The 22,969-nt window shown below is 43.4% G+C and overlaps 2 protein-coding genes across 4 annotated transcripts; one reads left to right on the top strand and one right to left on the bottom strand.

Moving 5' to 3' along the window:
* Positions 1–682: 682 nt before the first annotated feature.
* Positions 683–22,964, bottom strand: GTF2E2 (general transcription factor IIE subunit 2). 3 transcript variants are annotated; one of them, XM_015861204.2, is made up of 8 exons: positions 22,875–22,964; positions 22,285–22,451; positions 12,924–13,015; positions 12,274–12,381; positions 10,896–11,078; positions 10,358–10,451; positions 2,640–2,755; positions 683–1,607 (listed from the first exon to the last, which is right to left on the bottom strand). In XM_015861204.2, the coding sequence occupies exons 2-8, from the start codon at positions 22,445–22,447 to the stop codon at positions 1,491–1,493; spliced, it is 873 nt and encodes a 290-aa protein (XP_015716690.1). In that variant the 5' UTR covers positions 22,448–22,451; positions 22,875–22,964; the 3' UTR covers positions 683–1,490. The 3 variants fall into 3 exon arrangements, with proteins under 3 accessions (XP_015716690.1, XP_015716691.1, XP_015716693.1); XM_015861205.2 differs by having other exon boundaries at positions 22,857–22,960; XM_015861207.2 differs by lacking the exon at positions 22,875–22,964 and adding an exon at positions 22,573–22,697.
* SMIM18 (small integral membrane protein 18) lies at positions 14,268–19,980 on the top strand. The gene is made up of 2 exons (XM_015861208.2): positions 14,268–14,566; positions 17,236–19,980. The coding sequence occupies exon 2, from the start codon at positions 17,281–17,283 to the stop codon at positions 17,572–17,574; it is 294 nt and encodes a 97-aa protein (XP_015716694.1). The 5' UTR covers positions 14,268–14,566; positions 17,236–17,280; the 3' UTR covers positions 17,575–19,980.
* Positions 22,965–22,969: the final 5 nt, after the last annotated feature.

The raw sequence follows: 22,969 nt of genomic DNA, 5'->3' as shown, positions 1-22,969 counted from the left end.
ATATACACATATAAATATAAAAGGAACCTCCTACTGGTGTTGAGCATCTCTTTACACAGGACTGACATGTACCATGTTCAAAGTGCCTGTTTCACAAAAGAGCACACTCTAAAAAGCTTGTGTACTATACAGAAGGATAAATGCTACACTTACAGAAGTTTATTTTTCCTCCTGCGCTTTCCCAAGCAGACGTAATCTGTTCAGCACTCCACCAACAAAGCCTTATTCTTCATCTGTTGGTGTGCCCAGATCCAGCGGCCTCTGCTCCAATCCTGATACATTAGGCAAGACAGCAGCTCATGCGCAGGCAGCGGCAAACTGTTGGCAGGTATCACACTCATCTGTTTCATCTTTGATCCTAACCCCAGAAGAGCTGAGGAACAGCCCCTCTGCAGCAGCACTGTGAAAACAATATCAGCATTGACTGACTTTGGTTCAGTACATAAAAATAAGTTATCAAGAAGACATAATTTGGCTACACTCCATGTTAGGCAGTCTGTACTGCAACCGACATGAGGCATCTACAGCGAGCTTTCATTTAAGGTGGTTTTCTCCCTCCTCCAAACAAGAATGATGAGAGATGACAGGGTTAGCCCAGAACAATAAGTCATTGAGAAGATTAAAACACACCAAAGACTCCTTTACCTCTTTGAAAAGGAAAACACAAGTACACGCTCTCATGTTCTTTAAGGAAGAAACACTGGAAACAAGCACTGTAAGTTTATTAACTTAAAAAAGAAAAAAAAAGAAAAAAGTTGCAGTATTACACTGTCAATTTATTTCCCCTACCCAACAGTAGGACTGTGCAACACAGGTACATTCACTACAGTGAGGAGAAATCGCCTGTGCAACAGAGCTGCATCTGCTGCAGTGAGGAGAAACAGCTGAGAGCAATTTCTGATGAGCATCGAGAAGCAGCAGCTGCAGTGCCCCCCTGCAGCCTGCCTGGAGCTCTGGAGAGGGTTTGTTCCAAGTCAGAACCTCAGGTACCATCAGTTTGGTAAAGTTCAACTCCATAGCAAGGCAGGAACACACAAACTGTGGGCATATTTGACTGTAAAAGAAACTCGCCTGCAGTGATTTTAGGAATAGGTTTCCCTGAAATAGGTACAACAATGCTGTATTCAATTCTACGAAAGCTCCTCTGAAGTAATTCCAGGTAAACACCCATTAAGCAATGTAAAAGCAGAGTTAAGCAGTGAACAGGAACTCCTGTATTTCATGTTGAGCACCATTTATCACTCTATGCCAAGAGGCAATTTGAGCGAACCTTTTATTTGAAGACACATTTCCAATTAGCTAATTAAATTAATCTCTAAATTTAGTAGTCCAAACTTGCTTTTAAACAGATCTGCTCCATCTTGTCAGCCACTGGGATGAGGGAAACACATCACATTACTGTACAGAGTCAGTCTTCCTGCAAGCAGTCGCTGAGCCTGAGTGGCAAAAAGCCTGTGGAAAAACGTCTGTTTGCTTCAAAATTCAGCCAGTCACTGTTGGCCAGAAGTGACATCAGAGTAATCTTTCAAGACTCCAGCCAAATGGTCATTGTGAGTCTTAAATCGACGTTTCTTCTGAGAAGTGGGTTTCTTCCTCTGAGCAGGAGCCTAAAGGAAGAAATAAATGGCAGTTAAAAGATCTGCCTTCCAGCTGCAGCATCCGACCTGAGGTGGGACACACTGTGCTACCTGCAGCATTAACCTCACTGCAAAGGGGAGCTGTGTGCAAAGAAGGAGTAGGCAGGAGGCGAACTGTCTTTATGCAGGAAGCAACTGCACTGAATTCATATCTTGGCGGGGAATTGGCACTGGGGATGCGGCAGAGCCTCCTGGTATCTTGTGCACTGTAGGAGAGCTGGCATTTGTTTGAAAGTGGGATTTCTGAACACTCCCAGAGAGCTACCGAAGAAGGCAGACAGCCCATAGCTACAATGATGTGCTCAAAGACACATAGAGAATAAGCGGAACACAAGAGAAGTGCCCACATTACAGCACATATTATAACATCCACTGTAGCAATGGCAGAAACCAAGAACAGATCCTGTGTGGAAGGGCTTTGTGAAGGGCCAGTCTGAAGCCAGGAGCAGAAGAGAAAAGAGATGGTAAACCATGTATCAGTAAATGTAAAAAGAAAAAACAGCAAACTTGTTCTAAGCCAGGAAGAAAGCATCTTTGGAGATCTTGTTGCCATTCTGGCCCACCAGTAAAGCATGAGCACATTGCACTCTGTCTGGGGAACAGCCCAAGAGTGGTGGGAGGCGGGTTACACAATTCCTATCAGCGTTTTCAAGGCTGTTCAGCAGAAAAGAAAAAGGGAAGAGAAAATCTTCTCCCAAAAGAGCTGCTATTGTTTTGCTCCTAACGTACTGTACAGCTTTAAGGAGAAGCTTCTACTTTGGAGTTCTCAGGGATTTTTGGCATTTGCCCTCTTCTTGATGTTGCTGGGATTACGCTGGCTGAAACGAGTTACAAAAACACTGGCTGCTGGCTTCAGCATTGTTTTTTTGAAGCTTCTTAAAATTGGTTGCACTTCCTTGAGCTACATAAAGCAGCTGTGCATAGGCGCAGGAATTAACATCAGCAAGGAGGGTCAGCAAGGGGGGGAATTTTTCAGAAAGATCTGCAATTTGTATTTCTTACTATTCTCCTCGGTCCAGCTTCTCGCATGGAAGAAATACCCTGTCGTTTCAGGTACTCTTCAACTTTGTCCTCATCTATAGAATCCATGGGAATGCTCCTCCACAGCTTCCGAAACTCTGAAACACGAAACAAACCCTTGTTTCACAACTCAGTGAACAAACCAAACCATAGGCAAAGCCCTTGCACGAAAGGAAAGAAGAAACAGATCTGAGTTCTGACACTGAAGTACTCTGATACAGCAGCCTGCAATGCAGTTTTTGCTGCCAGCAGGCACCCAATTAGCACAGCCTTTACCCACTCTTAAAGTTGGATGCACTTCCAAAACCCACCACCAACAAAAGCTCCCAGTGCTTCATGGAAAAAGATGAGCTGATTCACATCTGCATTAGGCGTACCCCAGCATCCCAGCTTCAGGGGCACCCACAGACAAAATGTGTCTGTTTAATGGTAATTTTCTGCAGCATTCATCCTTCTGCCTAGCACCCCCGTGGCAGAGCAGACTGTTAGTGTGTTTTATAAGCCTCAGTTCAAATGATCCTGGTGAAAGGTAATAACTAACCATAAATGGCAACTTCATTTACACATCTTCCACTGCCATTGTCATGGGAGACTTGCCATCTCTTAGTCCAATTTACTGAAGATTGAAGACATTTAACTTCAGCAGTTGCAAGCTCGTTTATCGCTGTAATCTAATACATACCATGCCGTATGGATAATAAATTACTAGAATTCTTCTGATGTTAAAAAGAAGAGAGATACCTTAAAAACCACAGCAGCAGGAAAAAAAGCAGAGACAGTAAGTCTTAATTAGAGCAGCTGCCATCTGCCTGAGCACTTTCTGCCTCATGTAAAGTTTCACAGAGCCTCTGGAATGCCTTCTCCCGGCAGCGGCTGGTACAGTTCTACCTCCCTTCATTCCCCAGGCAGTCAGTTAGATATATCCTGTCAGCAGGTTTGGCTAACAATCTATAAATAAAACACAAGGCGCACATAGCAACGCAAGACTAAATTTTCCCCTTTATTTCCAGATAAATTTTGTATACAGTTGTCAAAACAACCACAACTTCTGCATGCGTAAGAAGTTGTCCTATGCAGCAGGCGATGAAACACTCCAGTGACAATCTGCCACAAACACACCAGCTCTGGGCACACTGCAACTAAATGGTCCTGTATAGAGCTGTAAAGAGCAGAATTCCACCCTGCACTTGGGCTGTTCCCTTCCTAATGCATCTTGTTTTTCTCAGAATGGGCATGCCTTAAGTCTCAGCTCCTTCTTCCCATTGCCAACAGAAAGGGGCTGTTCGAGCTTCTCCGGAAACAAAAGAAAGGAATTCTGCCAGGGAAGAGCAGCAAATGTTCATTTTTGGTAACGCAGTGCTTTTTAGAACTAAGCCCCGTCAGAGCACCACTTTTGGTTACAAGCAGATAGTGCTCAGCCCACTGCTCGTGTTCAGGCTGTGCAGCACAACAGAATCATTCAGACAGCAAATTTCAGATAACTTAATGCAAGGAGTGACACCGAAGTCAAAACATTCTCTGTCCACTCAGCCATTTTTGGTGTGATTCCTGGCTTTTGGGGTATCTTGCGGTACCTGCTCTCACAGATCATCTCTCACCTCATCCTGTTGCAGCAGGTGGACAGGGCTGTGTTAAGATCAAAGCCAAACACACAGAGGACACTTCTAAGCAATAAGCACTCAGATGTCAGTCTTAAAGGCTGCAGCCTGAGCAAGGGTCCTAGTGCATCCCTCGGGCTGAGCAGGGCACACTCCTTCAAGCTCTTTCTCCCTGTCCTGAGCATCCAAGTGGGACTCAGCAGGACACTCAGACCCGCTGGTGGCTGGAAATAAGGATAACACGATGGCTGTGCAAATTCAGTATCACACTTCTGCAAGAAACCATATTCCCAACCATGTGTTTCTGCAATTCATGCATGAAGTGAGAAGAGTGCATGTAAACACATAAATATTAAACAGATTCTAGGCAGAGATGCTTTCAGGCCACGCTGTGCTCTGCTGCCTTTAGCTCTGCGCAGACAAGCCCTGTGAGAGATGCAGGCAGTTCTCTTCAGATGTATGTGACAGGCACGTGCACACTGGGTGATGGTATCAAGAGAATTGGTCGCTCTGAACTTTTACAAAACAGTGGTCTTCTTCCTACCATGTTGTGCTGCAAACACAAGTGACCTGTCTCCTTACTAGAGTGCACGATACATGGAAAACTATGCTTTGATGCAAAAAAACAACACCCAAAGACAAAAAAACCAAGCAGAGGATAGGTACTTAAGGTTAACTAGCTTACATTCTTCTGGAGAACAGAAGTGAAAAATTAAACGCTAGAAAATAAATGGTCAGCTCTTGAAGGATGAACAACAACAGAAGTGCAGGCTACAGTTAATATCTAACCACAGCATTTTGCATTTCTTGTAATGCAGTGATTATACCATCATTACAGCTTCACATTCACCTTTTAATCTTGGTCAAGAAATATAAACTTAACAGTCACCAAGAACCAATAACATCACAATGCTAAAATGGGCTTTAAGTACAGACAGTTTAATTCATTAATTGGCCCTATCAGAATCACTGCACAGTACTCAGCCATTCTTTTCAAATACTCCTCCACCAATCAGGCAGCTCTAAGCACTGTAGCTCTGACTGCAGTAATTGCAGAAGAGCTTCCGTGGTGAAGTCCCACAGCCGGGACTAAAATACCTTAGTGCCCGGGAAAGTGGAAAATCACAATAAAACTGTCCCCTGGCAATATTCTGTGTTAAAGGGTTGGCTCAGAACAGGAAGAACAGCATAAAGGTGAGGACACATTCACATGGTCGTGCATAATTGTGGTTTGTATTCAGGGTTCCATCTAAAGAGCCAAGAAGTACATCTATCATCTCATCACAAAACCAATTCCGTGTCACACCAGATACTGAACTAAATGCAGGAAATGAAGAAAGAGAGCAGCTGGCTGGCTGGCAGTGAACCATTTCCATATTACCTGTCAGATTTATTCAGTCACCAAGGACTATGCCCCTATCAGCTAGTGAAAGTTTAGACCTTGGGAATACACTGTGAACTACTGTGACATCCTCTCTGAAACATGAGAGCCTATGTGAAAAGCTGGCAATAACCACCACTCCCAAGAAATAGCCATCCACATTTCTGCCCCTCCAGGCCTAAAATCCATACCCTTAATCCATGACAGGATGTGATTTCTCCAGCTACTTTGAGAAGAAACTGAATCACCATCACCCCGGCCTTTGTTGCGACTCCTCACAAAAAAGAGAGTCACCACTTGTAGTAGTTAACGAGAGGGGCCAGTGACAAGGAACTGGCCTGCAGAAACCTGGTGTGGAGAGCAGGAAGGGGACTGCTGAAGCAGAAAGCTCACTGCACACCAGCCTGCTCCAGCCAGGCACAGAGAACAGGTTCAGATGCATGCCTTCCTGCTACACATAAAACCGCGGCAATCCCAAAGTACTTTCTATTTTCCCTCCCTATGTCCCGTCAACTGCTGGGCAATCTTTATGCCAGCAGAGCATGGTGAGGGTGGTAGACTCTTCATTCAGAGTCAGAAAACTATTTTATAGCTAAACCAGGACAAGTAACAACTATGGAAAGCAAGGGCCGTTCAGCAGTCAAGAAGGAAGGCTGCACCTGACCACAGCAGGCTGTACTCAGACAAGCTGCCAACTCCTGTCACTTCAGCTGCTATGACAATACAGAGCTGAGAAAAAATCCCCTGGAAAGAAATTTCCAAAGAGTTTCTGACCAAAGCAACACTGGGGCTGTGAAACCATAGGGAGATCTGATGGCAATGCAGGTCTTTGCCAAAACAGGCAGGGAGCTGCAGTTGCAGCACCCTGAGTGAACAAATCCTGCTGTACGCGGTATCTTGCAATTTGATCACTAAAATATTTCAACCCAGAGGCTTGGCTGAACTAGCACAACTCAGGGGCTGCTCCCCTGCTTCTCCAGATAGTGAAGGAGGGAATGGGGCTGACTGAAAGGCTACTTCAGTATTTGCTAGCATCCCTAACATCAAGGTGCCTGCACGCACAGACTTAAAACAATGAACCTGGACCAGCAGGAAAAGTACACATAGCAGAACAGAGGGCAGCACAACAGAAGTTCTGTAAATGGCCTTCCTCTGTGAAATACCTGAGGGGTAAGGATGTTTCTGCAGCTTTACTGCCTGGGGTGCCTCATAGACAAAAGCAATTTTCGCCACTGTTCCCTGAGCTATTATAATCCAACGCATTCTCCTTCCATAAATGCTTACATTTGGGAAACAGTGTCATGGGTAAGTGGCTGCACGGTGGCTTCCTGCAGCTTACCCTGCAGCTCTGATTGTCTTGCCCGCTCTTGCAAAAAGGTTGAGATGGATCTGGAGATAAACTTCTGTATCATACTGGTAATAAAATCTGTCAGAGATTAAAAACAGCTTAAGAGTCTTCACTGAGCTGAGCTAAAACCTGAGTACAGGACAAGCATGGACAACAACACTTCTGCGGAGAGGGCAGAAGGAAAGAAATTAAGAGCAGTAGGGAAGGTGAAATCCTGCTCTGTAACAGTTCTGCATTTATACCAGGAAAAAACAAGGTACCCGATTTTAACTTAGTGCTGTGCCTGGACCATCTTGTAATTCAAGGCCAGAACTATAAATCATCAACTGATCCTGAGCAATTTTTATACTGTGAAATTTAATAGGCTTCGCCCATTCTTTAAAATCTCTTCAAAGGTGCTTAGGAAGAATATTAAACATACGTATAATCAAATATCCACATTTCTGGGCACTACGGTATTTCCTACATTTCCTTCAGAGGTGAAAAACATCATCTCTACCAGCGAAGCAACTGGAGTGGCCTTTCAGCATTCAGGCCCTCAGTGAAAGCTTGCTTCACATGCAAAGTGCTTAGCCCCAGCACAAAAAGGCAGTGCTTGCCTTGGCTGAAGCACCTGAAATCTAGCCCGGCTTTTATAAACCCTTTCAGCTACACATTACTGACAGAAGATTAATTAGTCAGGAAGTGAAGAAGGAACACATGCAATCTGAACCCTCTTTGGCTAATCACATAAGAGGAAGAACAAAAGCCGTTCCTCACTACACATACCTTCCCCAGTATCCTGGAGATCACGATATAGGTACTGCACTGCCTCTGAAGTACACTGGGGTTTGTTTTCAAGAGGGGAGAAAGAAAAGCTTGTTCAGCCACCAAAACAACTGCGGTCAGGGCAGAGGCAGGCACTGCCAGTTCGTCCCACTGCTTTAGGCAGCAACCTCCAAACTGCCTCACGCTCCTCTTTCTCTACTGAGTGGTGATGGTGCTCAGACAGCAAGGGGAGAGCAACCATGGAGGACAATAACCCCAGCCAACATATGCTCAAAACTGGAGAGTGTCATGGAGCAAAACCACGTACTGGAGTGCAGAGCCCTTACTTCTAAGGATAAGCATTAAACTAGAAACATATTTTGAACTATCATCAGTTGTTAGATCAAAGAGTCTGACAACACTTCAAGGCTTATTTGCAGCCTTCTAAAAAACTTAGTTTTAATGTTGCTGGAGATAATGAGCTGAAATAGCACTGCTAACGCAGGAACGTGTCATAGCTTATCCTGTACGGAGACAATTCTGCCAAGGACTCCCTAAGAGACGTGCTTCCAGGGCTCTGGAAACAATCTCAAAGCAAGACTGCTCAGGAAGGATGGGTTTTTTCTCATCTCAGGATAACATGGTTGGAAAAAGGACCCATCCCAGCTGCAACAGCAAAGTGAGCCCACTCAGGAATGTTGAAAGAGTTGTGGCATATGCAGGCAGATCACAAATTGTGTTAAGAGAGATTTTTCTTCCTCCTCTCTCAGAACAAAGCATCATCTTCTGCATGACAAAGACAAGTCAAAAACAGCACAAAAGAACAACAAAAAGAATCCTTTTCTGCTCAGATGGGAACATGCTGCCACCTGCGGATGAAAGCAAGCAAGGCCATCTTGAACTACAAACACACTGCATGCTAGTTAGTGGTCCCTTCATCACAGACAGTAGGGGCTTGCAGGCCTTTCCCAGTGGGAGGCTGAGCCAACCGGCTTACACATTTTATGTTTTCTGTTGGTGTTTTTGTGTTTTGTTTGGTTTGGTTTTTTTCAACAAAACATTTTCCCTTACTTTATAGCAAAGGTCTGCACTGATCAGTGCCGCATGTGCTAGAATACCTGAAGACTGTATACGAACAGCCTCAGATCTGTACTGGCACCTCAACAGACCTGGTAGAATTCTTTTGAACTTCTCAATAAAATGGACCCTTTGATTCAATTTCCCAGTAGATCCAGGAGTTACCATAAGCTGAAAGCAATAGAATAGAGATCCTGCTAACTCTTTTAGAATAGCTGGGTGCCAATTATCTGGAAAAGAAATGATCAGCAATTGGGAGTGTAATATAACCAGTAGCTGCTAAAAAACTTAAAGCTTTGCCTGCAATAGAGCTGATTTTTAAAGGTTCTGGCAAAGTGAGGAATCCTGAAAGCCATGAGCCAATGGACGCAAGAAACACAATCTGAACAGACTGACAGTATGAATGGTAAACTTGTAGGCATTTGGGAAGATACAAACTCCCCAATAAAGGCCGATTGAGGCTTACGATCCCTCATTTCATATACTGTTAAGACTCCCACTATAAAGAACCAAGAAATTACAGTTTAAAATAATATTTTGAAACTATCTTTATACTTTTAAATGCTGTAGGTGACATCTCCTAAATTATCTTTGCAGAAATAAGCTATTAAGTAAATGAGAATCCAAGGCTGGTATGGAACAAAGAAGCTGCTTGATTCTGTTTAAAATAAAGAGTTCCTCTGAGTTATTCTAAGACAAAAGAGCTTTACGTTTTGTTCTATGGCCTTGCACATACAGCTGTTTAAGGTCTGATGACAACTTTTTCCTTCTTTTACTATCATGTGACGCTTTGGAATATGGCTTCATGTGGCATGTTACGGAACAACAAGTGATCAACATGAAGTATTCAGCGTCCCTGAGCCATTTAAAATAAGGTCTGTTACCAGGGAATGCATTCTCCCTTCTGTACTTACAGATATCTGATATTGGCTCTGATGTCATCATTGCAACACACCCTGACAGGCGTAACTAATTTCTGTAAATACATATATTATTGTATAACCTGTCCTCTTGCTGCTTTCAGCCAACAGGCACACTCACGTCAGAGGACTTTACCACTATTTGTAAGATAAAAAATACAGGCTGAAGCTCTGGAGTTCCACTCCCAGCTCTAGACAGCAGCACCAGCCCACACTCAGGGTGCCCTCCCAGTCGTAAACCAACTCTTCCCAGTACTTTTGCTCACATCTCCTCCCAGTCTGCTTGTTCCTTTTCTTCAATTCCTGGTTCCTCATTGCATTCACCAACAAAAGTACATGACTAATAAATTGGGACAAAAAGCAGCACACAAACCCAAAAGAAATTCCACTGTTCTTCATCTGCTTTTCTGCAGCAAAATATTCGATGTCATCTAAGCCACAGATGGACAACTCTTAGTCTTTTCTGTTCAGCTACACTTGAATTGTAGGGTTCCTGGTGCCATGTACCAATGCATTCAGTAGAAAACAGAGGTTATTATCCCTGAACTCGTTTGCTAGTCCTGTTATCTTCACATTCAGCTGTCTAAGCTGAATTTAAACCATGGATGCAGATGTAAATAAACACTTACCATCGTCCACAGAGAAATGACAGCTCTTGTCATTGTAGTAAAGAAGTTGCCTCTTATCAGGGCGGGTAACAAAGAGAATTTGGTCCCCTAAAGCCTTTAAAACAAATGCAAAAAAAAAGGACCCCAAATCAGTTCTATTTTAAGAATAACAGACCCAGATCCTGTTCTACAAAGAGATCAATGAATCAGAGAGCAGCAAAATAACAAGCAACAAAATGCAACCAAAGTGGACACCATCAATAAATGCATTAATAAAGCAAAGACAAGATATAGAGGGCTGAGATCAAGATATGAAAGCACAATTAAGTGCCTTCAGTTGCAACATAGTAGATAAAGCACCTTTTGTAAGAAAGCTTTGACAGCTGTGCTGTCAGGTCAATTCTAAACATAAAGGCCGACGTACAGAAAAAGGTACTAAATCAGATCTTCTGAGTCACCACAAGAACAAAAAGAACTCAGAAAATTCTCTCTTAGCTTTTACCTCTCCTTTGAGAACCTATCCAAGAGTTTTGCTGAAGCCCAGACAAGAGTGACTCACCTTTATAGCTTTATGTGCATTGGGCAGCCCTTCCTCTATTTCTTCTAAAAAGATTCCTCCCAGCCCTTGCTGGTCATGCTTGTCCAGGAGCCTGAGCAGAGCCTTTTTATCTTTCAGGTTGTACTTGGGTTTGAAAGCAAACTTCCCATCTATAACTTCTATTTTTGGATTATTGACTAGAGCCTGTAATAGAAATATACATTTTAAACCTTGAAAGAGAGAACAAACTAGTACTTCAATAGCTACAGTATGTCAGCCATGTGTTATAGCTGACAGTTCGGAGGTTTGAATTTGAAACAAATTTTAAATCCTTGGATCTGAGATCCAGCCTGGGCATAACTCACTGCAACATACAGCACAACATTCTCATGGTGCTGCTTCAGAGTGAAGATGTCTCATGGACAATTGAAACGACTTAAGATCTGATCCAAATCAGTTTTTCTGTGCACGCGGTACCATCACGGATTACTGACGCAGTGATAATCTTATATAAGCTTTTTGGTTCAGTCTCAATATTCTAATTTGTTATGGAAACAACCTAGAGCTACTCTTCAAAGCTTTCAGTGGAGCCAAGTTTTCATGATAGCAGCATTGCCAGTTTTCTGTTCTCCAGAATATTAGTATTAATTAAAAACATAACTTAAAACATCCTAGTTTTACTACAGAGATTTCTCCACCCCCCTGCATGTATCAACAACCTTTACTACTTTGTTGCAAGGATTCTAAGTATAATATCAGCAAAACCAGATATTGCTGAAGTATAAATACTAAATACAGGGTTTTGTTGATTTACTAGTCTTGAAATGCCATGATGGCATTTGGATCAATTAAGCACGAAGATGAACACAGCAGGAAGTTGCAGTGACTCTGCAAGAATGAAACCTAACATAAATCATGAAACTGATGAACTCCAGCAGGGGAACTTTGAGATCTATTACCCCACAATTCCAGACACAGATTTCACAACAGAATTCTTCAATTCAGTAAACAACAAAGATCTGAGAGTATGAGTTTTAAGGCTTTCACTTAAGTAATTTGAAATCTTTGATAGTGATAGGGCTTTCTGCTTGAACTCTGTTTAGAAGAAATTTCTTTTAAAAAAAACAACAGTTTGCATGTATAAGATTAGCAATAAGAAGTTCACCTCAATTACAACTTACTCTTTGCTCTACTAACAGCAATTCTAATTGACCCTTTAAAAACGTCAGAATAGCTTTCATTTCAGTTATTTCAATAGCAGGAGGCACAAGACAAATCATGAATCAATGCAACTTCTCAAAAGCAGAACTTCAATATTTATAGAGTCTGTAATTAAATAAACATATACAGTTCAAGTTTATCACTATCCTCCAGTGTCCAATCAAAAGCTTTTCTTTACCTCATTCATTAACCACTGCTTCTGTTTGAGTCCAATATCTAAATGCTGTGTTTCATCCAAAATCTCTTCTAGAGTTAATGGATGCGTATCACCACGCTGGTGCCGAGTCTGGAAAACAAAGAGGATCTATCAGTGATCTGTAGTTCTTTATTCAGCAGCTCAATTACCACAGGGTAACAAAAAACTGGCAGAAGGTGATGACACAGTAATTTCTGTGAAACCAAGAGACACAGCACACGGAGCATATGAGTACCAACTTCGGGCCTCTAAAGATGTGAGAAAAATCAGTTTGTATCAGCTGAGATAAATGACAAAATTATCTGTCAAGCACCAAGTTACAAGTTATTTTGATAAACAGCTCATGAATCCTAAAAGCTGATAGCATCTTCAAATTCCAAGTTCTAATGCAAACAAAACCAGTCTCCTTTTTTTAAGCAGACCTGGAATAACTGGGATTCCAGTGATGAAGCAACATAATGGGCCTTTTGTTTACTCACAGCATTTTACATTTTAACAGCCCAGTTTCTTGAAATTCTTGGTCTTGTGCAGTAAATAAATCTCAAAGTCTGAAACATTCAGCATCATCTTACTATCACAGAGAAAAAATAAAGCATTTCCAAGCATTATACTTTTACATGAAACCACCATACCTTCATGTAATTCACTATTTTTGCAAGGACTCCAAACTTGTAGCCAGAGCTTCCTGAAAGGGCTTTCAAATTAAACGAGCCATTGCTGTGATCTACAAAAGGAGAAAATAAACACATAAACAACGCTTTCAACAACTACTTCTACAGCCAACAACAGAAACATTTCAGGAGCAGTCATTCTAGAGGGGTCTGCGATATAAGGATGGGGATACAGACATGCAGCTACCTGCTGGCTCCAGAATGCTTCTGAGCACGACTCTGTATCCATACAGATACTAGGACATGAGCTCTAAGAAAAAAGCGAGCAGCTGCAGCACTAACCTGCAGTATTAAACCATAAAACTGGCAAACTCAAAGCGATTATCCCCACTGACTTTCCACTCCTATCTCAGCAATATGGAACAGTTACGCTTATTTCAGTCAATACCCACCCAGTAAAGTAAGGCTGTGTTTCTCAAGATGACTGATCAGCAGGTTGCCCTGCTCACGCAGTTACTCAGTATCCCCTTCTGCTACTAAGCAGTAGCACAAGTATCACAAGGACTGTTACTGCACAAAATTTGTTTCAGCATTCTCCTAAGGTTGAGCTAATGATGCTGTATTAACTGCATAATGCAGTATGTTAACTTTAAATGTCCACTAACTACTACCAGAAGCTGCGGGTCCATTACCAGCATAATGTTGCTCAAATCTAACAGAAATAGCTTTCCAGATTTTTAACTTCTCCAGAAAAGCAAAATTCCCCCCCATGTCATCACAGGTCTGTGCATCTATTCCTACTGTTTCTGTGAAAAATAAGTGGAGGGACAGGAAAGAGTAATGGAAGCACCTCAGCTGCAGGAGAGGCTGCAGTGGGTGCCATGCTGGGTTATCACCCAACCTCAGGAACTGCACATTCTGAAGCAATTCCACAACATTTGAATGGAGGCTTTACACAGCCATAAACCAATTCTAAAATTAATGCAGGATAACCAGCACAACTGCAGCTACATAAGAACATTTTATTCTGGTTACTAAATTAAGAGAGAAACAACAAAATCCAGCTCCCCATACAGACCCCGCCTACAAAGATTTTCCCCTACGGGATCACAGGAAAGCAATTGCTTTGAAGGAAACATGGTAAAATCATACACATAATGAGAGACGGGCAGTGCCTAAAACAAAGATCAGGGCTGAGCTACAGCTAAGACGACTTATCACGTATTTGTTTTGTCAGTTGAATCTTGAAGATTATCTCGTTCAATCTGCTTGCCTGCAGTCCCTGAAGCTTCCCCCCAACCCCCCCACATGGAGCCAGGCTGGCCCTGCAGGGAGGAACACCCATAACGTCACAGCCTGAGTCCCAGAGCAAAGCAGACAGCTCAGGGCCGCTGCCCTGCACCCCTTGGCTAACAAGCTCATCGTGCAGTGAACATCCCAAAAAATGAAGCATAGGAAGGAGTGGCTTCTTAATTCCGGCAGTAAGAGCCTATTTGTGAATGATTTCCTCCTGGGGGTGGGGGGAGATGGAAATGAGCATAAAGGAAGTTGTCAGCAGCACCGCACGCTGGCCTATCACAGCACAGCTCCATCTTAGCTGTGCCATAGGCTGCATTAAAACAGGGAACGGCACGGCGCTCACTCAGCATCCTTACAGACAAGAGGTAGGTGCACGTTATTTTATAATGCTGCCTTACGTTCATCTTAATTGCTGCAATAAAATACACCCGTAACATATGAGCCTGTAAAAAGCCTACAAGGATGGTTTTTCTCTAGGTTTAGCTGGATTTTATTCTGTTCAACGCGGGGTGCTTGCCTTGCACTGTCAGACACTCACCGTCTGTGTGCTAATGGCAAACTGATGACCACTCCATCTTAGAGACAAGCTAACCCAGCCAGCCCGGATTCAGGAAACAAAATGGGTTTGATGCTTACTGGTGAGGCCGCTTGCTTTCTGCAGCCTCACTCTCATAACTGAGCGTGTGTTTGTGCAGAAAAGACATGGAAGGCATTTTTCCTTACAGAGCAATTAATTAGAGCTGAAATTTAACAAACGTATCTCACAGATGGGTATTTTGCAAACCTCACCAATTGCAGTAGCTAAAAGAAATGCGTGTTTGTGGGTGTGCTAGAAACATGTTCCAGAAATCAGTACGTTCAAGTAGGAAGACAACCCCTTTGGGTATTAATATCACTGTCAGTACCGGAGCACTGGGTACCACACAGAAAGATGAAAATGCATTGAGGTTTGTAAATGCTGTTACCCCAAGATACCTATTATGGCTTCTTAAAAACAGGATTTCCTCAGCACTGCTCTGAAATCAGTTTTTTGCCAGTCATTTCCCTCTTTATAGAGCCAAATCATTAAACATTTAACTCACTAAATGATGCAGGAGCTGAACTGCATACAAATTGAAGCGGCTTACAATATGAATTTAAATTGTGCCTTTATGAACGAAGTAAACCTGTGTGAAGTCAGCCCGTTTTCTGACAGCTTTCAAAGATGCTACTCTCGTTAGCACTGCACTAATTCCAAAGGCTTAGCAATGGCTCCTTCAGCCTTGCACTCTGTAATCACAGCCAGCAGCAGCTGATGTTAACCTGCCCTGCCCTACAGCCTCAGCTACAAAGTTAAGAGAGGAAACAGTGGGTACTGTACAGCAATTCCCCAAAAGTATCTGTAGCAAATGCTAAAGACAGGGCTCCTTCTCAGCAGCAACGCGGCTCTGTTTCAATTAGATCCAGTGAAGAGGGAAAGATAAAGAGCAAAGAGTGAAACTGTTAAATGATCACAGTAAGATGTTCGTGACAAGCTGACCTGGCTGTACCATCCTGGTTTTTATTAATACCTTTCTTTATAAATAATGGCACTAAAATAATGACAAACCATCTAACTGCTTTGCGGAACCCATTTCAGTAGACAACACCACAGTTCTCCTTTGCCACTTCTTGTTCTTTTGGACAGTTTCAGGTTTTCACTTCCTCACTCCACGCTTGGTTTTAACTTGCTGGAAGATTACTACCTCATCTTAGCCAGAGAAACACAAGTTACTGTAGCTCTTTAGATACATTTTTATTACTTTAAGACCATATACCAAAAGTGCTACAAGTTCCTTCTGTTTTGGGAGACAAAGCAAGGGAAAGAAGGAAACTGGGGAAAGACACCCAACTGCAAAGATGTTATTGCCAAACATCTCATCTGCTGTAACTCCGAGAAATTCAGAGACAGACAAAACTGCTTTTTGTTCTAGATAAGCTGCAGCAATTACTGCGACACTGCTTACTTTCACATTTCATAGCAGTGGCCTTTCTGAAACAGACCATCTTGACAGCAATATGACTCATGCCAAAGGCGTATCTGCTGAAGCCAGCTTCTCATTTTCTCCCTCCCACGCCACAGCCTTGCCTCCTGCTGGTACAAATAGGCAGCACTGGAAAAGGGACGGCAGTTAATTGGAGAAGGTGGCTGAAAACAAGAAGGCAGGTTTCAGAAGGGGTTGGGCTGGTTGTTCCTTCCATCTGTCCTAATGCTCACAGCACAGATTTATGGCTGGTCCTCCATGGAGCCAGGAGTTGGACTCGATCTTAAGGGGTCCCTTCCAACTCAGGATACTCTGTGATTCTATGAAACATGCTAAGAGTTATCAAGGCAGCTGAACAAAGCAGCTGCATTCCTCAAGCTGAAACTTCTCATCACCAGCAGGAACAGCTGGGGAATAAGCATCTCAGGAGATCCGGGTGGGCTTATTTTGGTTCTGTTTTTAGGTTGGGATGGTTTTGCAGTTAACCAGTCAGACTAACAGGCAAATACACAATAAGGTGTTTTCAGAAGCCAGGATTATTTTTGTGAAGGTGAAGAACAAACCTTTAAAAAGAAAAAAGGTTTATTTTATGTCAGTAGAGGAGGAAAAAAGCACACAAGAAAGCACGCAAACTCCAACGACACTGAGAAAGTTCTTCTAAGCACTGCTTTCAAATCACAAACTCTGGGTCAACATTAAGGACAGACAGGTTGCTGAAATTACTGTACATACAGAAAGCTGTAACCTTGTTGCCTTCACACGTACTTGTAAAATGAACTGTTTTAGTCTGGAATAACCAACGCTACTTCATACATTAGGGAACAGTAATCAGCATTCCAGACCAACTGCCAAGTTGTACCTTTTGGTGTGATACTTTGAGAGCAAGCATGTGTATCCAGCAATGCATTTCTGTAAGATGTGTGAGAACAAAGTCTGAGATAAAGCTTTTCCAATTTGGGATTAAAAAAAACCAAATCACACAGCATGTCCTTGATAGCAGAGTCCTCAACAGCTTTGTTTTTCTGTTTCAGCCCTCCAATCTGTGACAGGGAATACGCTAAGACAACTCTTCAGGAATGGCAACCCTCAATGCCACTCACTGGAACGAGACAACATCCATTTACCAGTACCTGGGCTTTCAAGTGCAAAAAATCTACCCTTTTCATGATAACTGGAACACTGCCTGCTTTGTTATTCTGATCATATTCATCTTCACTGTAGTTTCTCTGGTGGTGCTGGCTTTCCTCTATGAAATGCTAGACTGCTGCTGCTGTGTGAAAAATAAAACTGTGAAAGACTTGGAGAACGAACCCAACCTTGTCAGAGCAATGCTGAACAGCTTCAGAAAGCGTGACACGGAGGTGGTGTAGGAAAGGCTGATCATCAGCATGCGGAGATCATTTGATCTTGAACAAAACCACTTGTACCTTACGGATGAACGAGTTACATGCTTTTTTTTTTTTTTTTTCCTTTTTTTCCTTTTTTTCTTCTTTTGGACTTAGAACGGTAACTGCTACTATTACATCTCCAGATGTGAACTTCAACAGTTAGCAAAGGCTTTCTGAGCACTTAGCTGAAGGATGATCTGTTGCATTGTAATGGGGAAAGAAAAGTTCTTCATTTTTAAATGAATTTTTGTTGTTCATACTGAGTCACAAGAGTAGATCCTTGACTACCTGAACAAACAGTGTTGATTAACATGCATAAAATTATGTTGTTTAGCAGGAGAAAACACTTAGAAAAATGCTCAACAATCGAATCCTATGCAGCACAATGATAGAGCACTGTCCTCCCACTGGGGTGAATCACACAGAGACAAGACAGACATAAGGGATTAGAGAAAAATAGATGCAAGACAGAAGGATTCAAAGGCAAGAGATGCTACGAGACAGCAGAGCCTCGCGTGAATTTTTGCCTTCAGCAGTTGTTCTTACTATGGGTTCAGCACTTTAAGAAAATATGGTAGTGGGAGCCAGAATGAAATTCATCCTTAAAATAGCCTTTTCTGACCTCCTGCAGTATAGTTTGACCCCTTCTCCCTCCTTTCTCCCATTTCAGAGAACCACACTCCTTTTACTCCATCTTCAACCTGTTTAATGACTTCTGAGCATTGAGACATGACTACTGCACTACCTTAAGACTATCTGGCTGCATCTACAAAAGCACACTGAAGTTGGATCACAGCCTAGAAGAAGCAGGGTCATCTTTCTGTCCCAAGACTGCTGCCTCTGTGCCAACTATGACACTACATGGAATAAGACATATTGATTATCTTATTCCTATCTCGTTTTCTCAAAGCTGAACTACAGCTGACAGAGTTGTTGCCATAACACAGGCTGACAGACTGCAATCTTTCCAGAGCAGTGCCAGTAATTGTTCCCAGCCAGCACGCAGTTCTCAGGTATAGGTATGTTTCACAAAGGAGGCCACATCATGATAAGCCCAGCACAAGAGACAGGGGGATGGATGCACAGCAAGACGCGACTTTGTTTTGCACAACTGAACTTCAGCTGACTTCATCAGCCTGCAGATACATTCCAGAGTTTACCCTCTCAGCTCTCTCAGAATCTGACCACGTAGAACTTGATCAGCTTTCACCTCTAACTTAACACATCATTCCTCTGAAAACCTACAGATGCAACACAATACAAACAGCAAAGTTTTGTTTTTAAAAATTACAACTGTAATAGCAACAATCAACAGTGCAGCCTTCAGTACAGCCTGTGAAGTCTCTGTCTTGCTGCTGGACACAGAGAGAAGCACGCCAGAAGGAAACATCCCAACCAAACTAAAGCTACATATGGGACAAGATACTTAATTACATAAACAAATGATACCCTTGACATTAGAGAAACAAAATCTACTGAAAAAATGAGTAAGCTACTGATCCTGCTGCCTTATCCCCATCAGAAATACCTCAGTGCCATGACCACTACCCTCAATCTTTTTTCTTTTCTTCTTTTCCTTTTTTTTTTTCCTTTTTTTTTTTTTAAATACATGAACTCCCACTCTCAGGGTTACTATGCCTACGCTCCAAAAGATTTAGACACACACATACACCAGATGGCTCACCAATTCAATTCATGTTCTTCTTGGTCAGCAAGATGGAATAAGACCCAGGCCACTACTACCCAAAAGATTCCAATGGTTCATCCAGAAAAGCCATCTCCTTCCTGACACATTCACCACTGCAAACATTCATCTTCTACAGAGTTACTACCGTCACACCTTGCCAGTACCACCCCACATGCAGCAAATGCTCTTAACTGAAACTGAACTATAAGCACAACCGATGGAAGCTAATGTCCCAAGTACAAGGCAAGTGAGGACACACAACAAGACACAAAGAAGATGACGATGTCAGTGCTGCTTTCTGGACTGGGGAGACATCTCATTATTTTCTACCATATTTCAGTCAGTCCTGAAGAACTGGCATCCTGCACAGGAGGAGGCAGCATGTGGGAAGGAATACAAGCTTCTGGGACACTGGATTTGCGTTCTCATGCCTTCCTGAGAAGCCCATGCAACAGAAAGTCTTGGGACTGTCTCCAGCTACTCATTTACTGGGTCTGCATAGGAGGCAGCAAACAAGGAACCAAGAAGAAAGACTTCCCCTTGCACAGCTCCAGAGCCTTGGGAGAACTCTTTCCCTCACATAAAGGAAAGCTGTGAAAAAGCTCCCAGAGATTTCAGCTCTTGCTGACCAAGACCACCAAGACAAAGATTTCAAGATAAAGATTTCCTATTGATCAATAAATAGAAATCAAAAGATATGATCCATTTTGTTTCTTTTCCCATTACTATTCTGAAGTAAGTAAACAAGGCAGTTTGCAGTTTTGTCTGTTTTAACTTGTTCAAATAATAGATTTTAGGCAACAGTGACAACTGTTCTCACTGGAAACTCGCACTGAATCTTCAGGCACAGGCTACATTTATCTGTGCGGTCCTCTGAGGATTAGCATGGTCTCCATATCCCACCTTCCCAAATGAGAACTAAAGGCAAATTCTCTGAGTCAGAATCAAAGAATGATGAGAGATTTGGATGCTCTGCAGAACCAAGGGTTACTTGTGCTCACACACATTCACTGGGACATTAACTATTATCTTTATGGTGACTACACAACAGAACTAGGAATAATTCTCTTAGTTTTCACTTTTCCCAAGGCAAAGGGGGGTGGGAATTCTTCAGCATCACTTCTTACTCTGTCTCCCCAAGATGTCTCTCTGCCATACACACATCCTGACAGGTACCTGCCAATTTGATGATTCAAATAAAAACTGGGTTTGGAGGCAGAGGACTTGGACTCTGCAGCACCACAGGGCAACTGCTGTGTTGCCCGTGGCTGCTTGACCCCTTCAGTCCTTTGGCTCCCTGCACACCTGTTCTGAACCAATTCCTAAGAATAAGAGAGAGAAAAGCTGGTTCACTCTCCATTTCTCTTCTTTAGCCCTTAATGATTCTGCAGTATTTAGTAAATACAGGGAAAAAATGACAGGAGACTGGGCTCACTGTATGAAAATGTTATAAAAATCCCAAAAGCTTTCTGAAACTGTCTGGAATAAAGCCAGCACCACTAAAGATTAAGCATATCTCTTCATAGTCATGCATTCTCATGTACAAAACCACCAGAAAACCCAGCCCACAAAACAAAACAAATCATGCTCTTTACTCAGCTGCTTGCCCATGTAGCTACTCAAGTCCTCCAGAACAAATCACATGCAAACTGTGTCCATTACTCCTCCCCCATAAACCCCTCTCACTTAGGAGGTGCATACTAAGACATCCCATGGATTTTTTTTGGAGCTCAGCATAGCAAAAGTGACAAATAGAACCCTCACCTCTCCTGATTTATTTTCAAATATCTGGTTGATAACATCATTTGGTTTCCTTAAGGCTCTGAGAAGCTGAAGATACACAAGCTCCCTACTCTTCCCCTCGTCTGGAAGATGCTGTGCTCCTCCCATCATCCTTGCTATTTTAACTAGCAATAGGAAGAGAAGGAATGGCCTCAAGTTGCACTAGGGGAGATTTCGCCTTGATATCAAAAGTTCTTCTCCAAAAGAGTGGTTGGGCACTGGAATGAGCTGCCCAGGGAGGTGGTGGACTCACCTAGAGCTCTTCAAGAGACGTGCAGATATTGTACTAAGAAACATGGTTTAGTGGGTAAGTGGGTGGTAGGGGGATGGCTGACCTAGATGATCTTAGAGATGTTTTCCAAACTTCTGTGATTTTTCTCTGCTATTATTAGTTCTGCTGTGGTTTTGTGTTTGTTTGGGGTTTTTTTTGAGTTTAGAAGAGTTGCACACTGCACTCAAAATGCAAGCACGCAATGCGTTTACACAACAGCGTTACTTTGTATTCCAGTAATTCCTGATGTTTGCCCTTAAGAGCACATCAGGGAATTGTGTCAAGGTTTGCAGAGCTGCTCACAGTGTCCCCAAGTTACCCTTCCCACAAACGGAAACAGAGAGTAGAGCACCATGTGCACACAAATCCTCTCCATACTGTACTGCACTTCTTAAGTGCTCACACTAATTCTGGCAGTGCTCTTAAGAACTACTTACTTTACTTTAAGAGTTATGTTGTCAGCTGTGCCACCACTGCAGGGAAACAATGGAATTCCTGACTAAGGCAGAAAATAAACCTACGGGAGCCCTAGTGTTAATGAACAAAAATTAGCTCCCAGGTAAAAGGAGAACTGCTAACCACAATGCACCAGCCAGACGTGACAGATTACAAGATTCACCTCATGCTTTTAGTTGATAAAATTAAGTTTCCAGCACCCGCTCAGTAGCATTTACTGACATCCACCAAGCAAAATCCAGCTTCCTACAAAGTAATGTTTTGGCAGTAACAATTCCTCCAACTGAGTAACAGCAAGCAAAACACGAGATGCTGTCTGACCTTACAGGTAGTAGATGTATTCTTTCACATTATGCACTGTATTTCTTTGTAAAAAGAGACAATTTAATTCAGACCACAGCTAGCACAACTCCCACACAAACCGTCTGATTCAAATACACAGCAGGCAGACAGTGTAAAAGAGCCGCCAGGCGTTCAGCAGGGCGCTGCTACCAACCTGAGCTCTGCTTGGAGCTCGATGGGCCACCTTGCTCTACCTTGACTTTTTTCTTTTTTGAGCTCGAGGGTTCGGTGGCTGACGCCGGCCGTTTCTCCACCGCAGGCGTAGAGAGGGCATGCTTTCGGAACAGCTCTCGCTCCCTCAGCAGGCTCGGATCCATAACTCTACCCAGGAAACCGGCAGAAGAGAAAGGGGAATTAGAGGGCCACGAGCTGCTTAAAGACACGAGTATCTATTGACGAAGCTTTTTATCCGTTGCCCGCATCCCTGTCTTTCTGCACCCACCAGCTGTGACGGGCACCACGACACAAGGCGATGCTCCGGCACATCCCAGAGGCAGCGCCGTGTCCCGACCCCCGTCCCCAGCGGCCTCACGCGACCGACGGACGGCGGAGTCCCCTCACGGCCGTCCCCTCCCGCCGGGCGGACGAGGCCAGGCGGGCCCCCGACGAGAGTCTCTCCGCCATTCGCACACCGAAGCGGCTCCCACCCCCCACGCCCTGACCCGCCCGCCGATCCCCGGCCGATCCCGCCCCAGCCGGGGGCTGCTGCCGCCCGCTCCCCCTCACCCGGCCGTGCCGCCTCACCCGCCCGCCAGCACCAGGCGCAGGCCGAGCCGCGCCGCTCCGCTCCTATTGGACAACGCCGCGCTCCCAGCGGCCACCTCGCCGCCACCCGGCCC

The sequence above is a fragment of the Coturnix japonica genome, chromosome 4 (genome assembly GCF_001577835.2).
Source record: "Coturnix japonica isolate 7356 chromosome 4, Coturnix japonica 2.1, whole genome shotgun sequence".
Classification (NCBI taxonomy): domain Eukaryota; kingdom Metazoa; phylum Chordata; class Aves; order Galliformes; family Phasianidae; genus Coturnix; species Coturnix japonica.
This window is presented reverse-complemented; position numbering and strand designations above follow the sequence as displayed.